The sequence below is a fragment of the Arachis duranensis genome, chromosome 10, assembly GCF_000817695.3.
Source record: "Arachis duranensis cultivar V14167 chromosome 10, aradu.V14167.gnm2.J7QH, whole genome shotgun sequence".
NCBI lineage: Eukaryota > Viridiplantae > Streptophyta > Magnoliopsida > Fabales > Fabaceae > Arachis > Arachis duranensis.
Window position 1 is genome coordinate 47,058,946 of NC_029781.3, and position 7,737 is coordinate 47,066,682.

General features: G+C 39.0%; 1 protein-coding gene across 1 annotated transcript; it reads left to right on the plus strand.

Annotated features, from left to right (window-relative positions):
- The first annotated feature begins 255 nt into the window (after positions 1-255).
- LOC107470402 (uncharacterized) lies at positions 256-876 on the plus strand. Its single transcript, XM_016089809.1, has one exon. The coding sequence runs from the start codon at positions 256-258 to the stop codon at positions 874-876; it is 621 nt and encodes a 206-aa protein (XP_015945295.1).
- Positions 877-7,737: the final 6,861 nt, after the last annotated feature.

Consider the following 7,737-nt stretch of genomic DNA (forward strand, 5'->3'; position numbering starts at 1 on the left):
CCCCTATCCCATTTAATTTCAGCAATTTAGTTTCTCGCTCTTTAATTCATGCAATTTTACATTCCGCAAGTCTCATCTAATTCTTGATTCCGCTCAACTAGAACACACTTCTAATTCGAATTGCTCACTTAACCAATCCTTGTGGGATTCGACCTCACTCTATTGTGAGTTTTTACTTGACGATAACCGGTGCACTTGCCGGAAGGAATTTTTGCCGATCGTGCAATTTCCTAAAATCGTAGCTATATCATGTTTATGGCTAGATCATCCAACAGAGAGATAAAGCGCATATTAGATAAGATTGTCAAGCCTCATAGAAGAGACTGGAGTACCAGGCTTGCAGATGCGCTTTGGGCTTATCGGACAGTGTACAAGACAGCAATCGGAACGAGTCCCTTCCGCCTAGTCTATGGAAAGGCTTGTCACCTCCCAGTGGAGGTGGAGCACAAAGCTTTCTGGGCGGTATGGGAATGTAACATGGGATTGGAGAGAGCTGGAGCTAAAAGGAAGTTGCAACTACAGGAATTAGAGAACCTTCGCCCAGAAACATATGAGAACTCTAGGCTATACAAAGAGAGGGTGAGGGCTATGCATGACAAGAATATCAAGCGAAGAGAGTTTAGACCTGGGGGGTTAGTTCTCCTCTATAACTCAAGGTTGAGGCTTATACCAGGCAAGCTGAGATCAAGGTGGGAAGGACCCTATAGAGTGGAGAAGGCAGAGCCATATGGAGTCTTCCACTTGAGTCACCCTTCAAGCCCAAAAATTCTTAAGGTCCATGGCCACCGCTTGAAGCTATACCATGGTGAGAAGATAAAGGACAACAAGGAGCTGGAGATCTTTCTCTTGGTGGATCCAGCAACAGATGAAGACTGAGCTTGTGGACCATCCAACTTAAGGACGTTAAAGAAAAGTGCTAGGTGGGAGACAACCCACCATGGTACGATCTTCCATTTTTATTCTTAGTTCTATGTTATTTTTATAAGTGTTTAGTTCCGCATAATTACTTCTATATTGCATTCATACAAAAAAGGCATTCGACGCGCAAGCGTCTATGACGCGTACGCGTCATTCGTGAATGCGCAAAACCTTAAGATTGAACAAAGAGTTAAGTGGGTGATGTGCAGGAAGCGTGCCTTACGCACAAGCAGGCCCACGCGTACGCGTACCTCACCTGTGCGCGTCACTTGCAGTTTTGGCGACCCACACCTAAGCATCTATGACGCGCTCGCGTGGCCCTGAAAATCAGCATAAACATGTGTCTTGACAGAGAGTTGTGATGGCCTGGCACTGGCATTGTGATGGAAGCACAAATTCCCCACGCGTACGTGTCCCTGACGCCCACGCGTCACTTTCACTTCATGGCCATCCACACGTGCGCGTGCCTAACGCACATGCGTCGTATGCAATTTTGGCCCCAGTGTAAATCGAACAGAGATTTGTGCGTGCGCAAGGCTGGAATCGCATGATTAGCACAATCGAGGTCATGCGTACGCATGACCGACGCTTACGCGTCACCCCCACTTTTGCGCAACCCACACGTACGCGTAGGGTACGCGTGCGCGTCGCATGCGCCGCATCACCTAATCAGCATGCCGTCAATTTCAATTTCTTTTCCCCCCCACCAATCCTAATTCTCATTCAACCCTAATTCTTCCTTCTTACTTCTTCATTCTTTCCTTCTTCTTCCTCTTTACTTCTTACTTCTTTCTTCATCCTTTCTTCCACCACCAGCGATGGACCACCACCGGAGCCATCCACGCCGGCAACTCCAATTTCCTTTTCTTCCCCTCTTCCATTCTTACTCCTCTTCTCTCATTCTTACTTCCATTCAACATTCTCTTTTCGCTTTCTTCTTAAGGTTTCTCTTCTTCCTTTCTCCTACTTTTTCTTTCTTCTTTTAATTATTGCATTTGTCTATTTTATTTATGTTTAATTAGTTTAGTTATTTATACCTTCTTTCTCATTCTCCTATCATGCATTTTTATGTTTGTGTTGGAGCTTTACTTTGGTCTTATTTTATTATATTATATTTGAGCTTGTGGATATTATGAGGAGTAATTTGACAATTGACATTTTATTTTGGATCTCATATACACTTGGATTAATTATTCCTGTTTTAACTTGCACACCAAGTGTTTGTTAAAAAGCCCTCATGGCATTTCGAATTCTTTTCTATTTTATTCTTACACTTTAATGCATCTTTTTCACTACTCTTGCCATTCACATGTATTGAGTATATCATTCACAATTGTCATCATACAAGTACTCATTAATTTAGTACATTTAATAATTGATGCTTGAGTTGTGCTTCTTATGCCTCTCACTTGCATACCATAAACCATCTTGCATCTAGTTGTATGATATGCCTTCATGATCTTAATTGATGTCTTACCTACATGTTGTAGCTACCATGTATTTAAGCTATTATCTTTTCTTTGGAATTTATTATCACTTGGAATTTCTTTCTTCCGGTTTTTCGTTATCTATATTTAATATTCTTCCTCTTTATTTCTTCCTTAGGATGGGAACCAAGAAAGGAAAAGAGAAGGCTACTAACAAGACACCGACAAGGAAAGGCAATAAAAGAGCGGCAGCTAAGGCACAACCAACTACAAGTGTTAAGCTACCCATGAAGCGGGTGAAGCAAACAATCAAAGTTGAAGAGGCGGAAAAGGCGTTTCCTGCACGGGACTCTGCATGGTTCACTAACCGTTACTGTGAGCAGATGTTCCCCATCCTGGCTGAGAGAAACTACAATAATTAGCATCTACTCCTTCTTCTAACATACTTTGTTGATTTTGTGGAGTCCTGCATTGAAAGGAGATAGTGGGGATTCCTGAGGAGGCAACTACAGGAGGCCAATCTATCATGGGTAGTTGAATTCTATCCAACTTTTACTGTCTATGTTCGTCAAAAGCAAGTCCCTGTCTCCGAGGGGGCCATTCAGAGAGTATTGGATCTTCCACCTGGCCCAGAGGGATTAGACGCCTATCAGGAAGCCTCTCTCCAGGGCCAGACATATCAATTTGACTGGAATAACATCCTTGAAGTCATAGCACAACCTGGCAGTAAATGGATCTATGGACAACATCAGACTCGACCTAAGAGCATCTCAGCTCCAGTACTTACCTTGGAGGCTTGCGTGTAGGTACAAATTATGGCCCACTATGTCTTTTTGAGCATTCACGAGTCCACCTTCACTGCAGACATGGCTATTCTCATCTGGTGCATTCTTACAGAACAACCCCTCAACTTACCACGACACATCTGGCAGGCCATGGGACACGTGCAGATCGCGGGCAGCCTACCCTTTCCCGCACTGGTTTCGGATCTAGTCTCTGCAGCAGAGGTCTCCTATAGGACTGGGGATACCAAGGCCATGCTCCCAAGGATTGATCAGTATGCCCTAAAATGGGAAGTATATCCGACCCCCAGTACCTTCTGCCAGCCGGCCTGTGGAACCATCTTTAGACACCCCTCCCACTTCCGCTCCACCATCACCCCTACCTCTTACTCCATCCACTACTTAGATGTTCCTTCAGATCCTTCAGAGGTTAGACCGCTAAGACCGGTGGATGGAGCAAATAGAGCACCGTAACAAGTGCCGATACACTTATCTGAAGGAACTCATTGGTAGTACTCACCCATCTCCAAAAGAGAAAGACACCCCGGACTCCCCCTCACTTAGCAGCACAAGGAGCCATGACGACCCAACCAGTGGAGGCGATGATCTCAGCCCTACCTTGCTCCTTACTGATGGCACGGAGGACCGTGCCAAGCCTTAAGTATGGAGAGGTCAGTACCTGACTTTCAGAGGTAATCTCTCTCTCTCTTTTAACACCAATATGTTATTTTTCTCCTGTTAGATAGGATAGATTGCATGATAGTAATTGCTTGCATATATGTTCTGCTTGGTTGAAATAATGAGTTTCCTTTTAAGACCTTATTTTATAGTATTTCACTAATTCAAATTAAAATGTGTGTTAAACTTGTTTGAAGATTGTAATTTGGAACATGGTTTATAGCTAAGAACACACAACCTGTGAGATTTTGAGCTTAATTATATGGTTACATTATTTAACCATGATTTTTATTCTTGTGTGTTTTCTTCTCCAAGATTGCAATCTTTGCTTGTTCCATTCTATATGTCCATTGTTTAGTGTGTATTCATGCATACATATGATTGAGGCCATCATTTGTTATTAGCTCACTTATCCCAAATAGCCTACCATTTCATTTGCCTTTGTTTGCCACTTTGAGCCTTTTTAACCCCCAATTGTTCTTTATATTACCACATCACTAGCCTTAAGTGGAAAAATAATTAATTACCCCAATTGAATCTTTGGTTAACTTAAGATAGAGGTTGTGTGTCAATTAAGTGTGGGGACATGTGGAAACTTGGGCTAATGAGAATGTGTTTTGTTTTTATTGACAAATTTTGATAGTTTTGGGTGATTGCTCATGCAATATACAAAAGTGAGACTATGGATAGCTGGGCATGATTTTAAAATTATAGAGTGTGTATTGTGTGTTAGGTGAGAACTTAGGTTAGTAAAAAATTCAAATTATAGCTCACTTGGCCATATATATATCCTCACCCTTACCTTAGCCCCATTACAACCTTGGAAAGACCTCATGATGTTTGCATTTGTGCACTAGATATTTGTTGATTGGTTAGATGAAGAACAAGTTTTAGAAAGCATGACTAGAGGAGACTAGAGTGGATTAACCCTAGACACCTGAGTGATTTGGGTGCATATACACTTCCAGTGGGGGTTCAATGCTTGACTCTATGTTCCAGGATTTCATGAGTTATCTTCTTACAAGTTTACTTACCGCTTATTGTGTGATTTAAATTAGTAGAATCTGATTTTTGTTTATCTTGGAGAACTTGTTCATTTTTAACCAAGTAGGGAGAAACATCTTAGCATATAGTTGCATTCATATACATAGGTTGCATTGCATTGCATGAGTCTTATTTTTCCCATTCATTCTTTTGGTCTCCTTGAGCTTAGCATGAGGACATGCTAATGTTTAAGTGTGGGGAGATTGATAAACCACTATTTTATGGTTTATCTTATACTAATTTGAGTGGTTTTTATCAGTTCTTTGCACACTTATTCATGTAATTCGCATGTTTTATATTTGCCTTCCAAATTTTGTGCTATGATTGAAAACTTGCTTCTTAAGCCCTTAAATTGTCAATTTTTAATTCTCCTTTATACCATTCGATGTCGTGATTTGTGTGTTAAGTGTTTTCAGGCTATATAGGGCAGGAATGGCTTAGAGGACGGAAAGGAAGCTTGCAAAAATGGAAGGAACACAAGAAACTAAGGAGCTGACCAGTAAGGATCGACGCGCATGCATGGCTCACGTGTGCGCGTGACTTGGCGCATTCCACAGTGACGCGTACGCGTAACTGACGCGTACGCGTGACATGCGCAGAAGACCATCGACGCGTACGCGTGACGTGCGTCACGTGCTGCAACTGCAGAAGACACTGGGGGCGATTTTAGGCTGAGTTTGGACCCAGTTTTTGGCCCAGAAATACAGACTAGAGCCAGGGGACAGCAGAGATTCAACACACATTGACATTTACTTAGTTTTAGCTTTATTTGGGAATCTTGGAGAGAAAACACTACTTCCTCTAGAGTTCTTCACATTCTTAGATTTTTCGTTTATGCTTTTGGATTGGATCTTGAGAGAATTACTACCTCCGTTTGAAGTATCTATCATTACAGTTTGCTTTCGTAATTCCTTACTCTTTTATCTTCCATTCAGTTTGTTCAGAGTCACATATGGATATCTTTGATTTTGGAAAGTATTAATGCAAGAGTTATTTTTACATTTAATTTCATTATTTGTTTGTATATCATCTTCCCTTAATTTATTATTTCAAAAATAGCTTTTACTAAATTAATTTTAATTACCATGTCTTCCTTCTATTCTCTTTACATGTTTGCGAAAATGGCATCCATGTCAATGGAGTAGGCTCCTAACTTGACTTTGGAGTTGATTAATAGGAGACCCTTGAGTTGGAATACTCAAGTGTTAATTTGTAATTGGAAGTTGTTGGCTGACTCTCCAGTCACTAACTCTAATCCATCCCTAGGAGAGGATTAGGACTTGAGAATCAGATTTGGCTCAGTTACTTGACTTTCATTTATTAGGTAAAGGATAACTAAGTAGAAATAACAGCCTCTTACCATTACACTTGGAAAAATTCAACAAGGATAGAACTTCTGATTAATCTTCTCCTCGTCAAGGCTTTTTATCTCAATTACATAAAACCTCTTGTTAATTTTCATTGCTTTAATTGATAGTCATTTCTTTCTCTATTCCCCAACTCTAAAAATTCTCAGAAAATTCCTAACCAATAAATTGCATTCTTTTGTCAACTCGTTGGGAGACGATCTGGAAATTCTACTCCCAGTATTTTATTCTTAAATTGTGACAACTCTTTCTAAATTGATAAGCGAAATTTTCGTCGGTTAAGAACTGTACTCGCAACGTTATTTCCATTATAGATTTTTAATTGGTATTTTTCTACCCGTCACCCAACATAGTTTATAAATTACTAAAATATCCTTATATATAATATAATTACCAAAATAATCTTGCACTTTTTATAGAATACCTATTTTACCCTTAAACTTTTTAATTATTATCTAAAATACCCCAAAACTTATATAATTACAAAACTAACTTCGATTTTTATTAAATTACTATTTTAATCTCAAAAATAAATTTTTCTTCCTATGATTATAGCTTTACCAAGGGATCAAACTCCATTCCCAAAATTCTTCAAGTTTTTTGCTTCATTTTTAAGTCTGTTTTCGAGCTTTATGGTTACCGATTTTCATAATTTTTAATTTAATCTCTCAACCATCAAACATCATCAATATTTCTCATCACAACAGCTTCAAAATCATCAAAACAACCCCACCAAGGCTGTTTCTTATAGACAAACCAACAAATCAGAAGCAATAATAATAATTCAACAAAATTTCAACATAAACTTAATCAAACTCAACCAATAACCAATCAAACCAATAATCACTTATCACATTAACACTTAATCGGTGAAAAATGACCAAACCCTACCTCTGTATAGAAATTACCAAACCAAAACACCAAAAAAGCTTTCTGAATGAGAAATAAAAGAAGAAAACGTCAAAATCGGCTACTCTACGTCCGGGCCACCCTCAACCGAACCTTGCATGGAAGGACAACAGCTCCACCGTTGCTTCTTCTCAAATAAAAGTGACGTCATCGTGAAGAGGAGGAAGATACAGACACTTTAATCGGATTATATTTTTTATTGGAGTTATGGAGCTCAAAAAATCTAGTTTGAAAACTCGAAGGTGCCATAGAATTCTTGCTGAGGAAAATGAAAGAAATGATGGTGATGTAGTATTATAAGGGGGCACATGTCAATTGGTTAATTGCTGAGTCAGCGATTCAAGTTACAAATATCTTAAACGAATAATTATGAAAACTGGATATATTAAAACACAAGTAATAATATATACAGAATTAAATATATACGAGTTACTAATATAATTGACATAAGTAACTTAATGATAAAAGATATACGATGAAGCATTAGTAAAGCTAAGTTCATCGAAGAGTACAAATATTTACTCATACCGGCAAATTTTGAACTTAATAATATTATTATTAAACAAATCCTTATTTTAATTATTGTGGTTGAAAAATAAAATAATAATAATA

Excerpts from the sequence above, each read along its gene's own strand:
- LOC107470402 (XM_016089809.1), top strand. The coding sequence starts at position 256 with ATGGCTAGATCATCCAACAGAGAGATAAAGCGCATATTAGATAAGATT.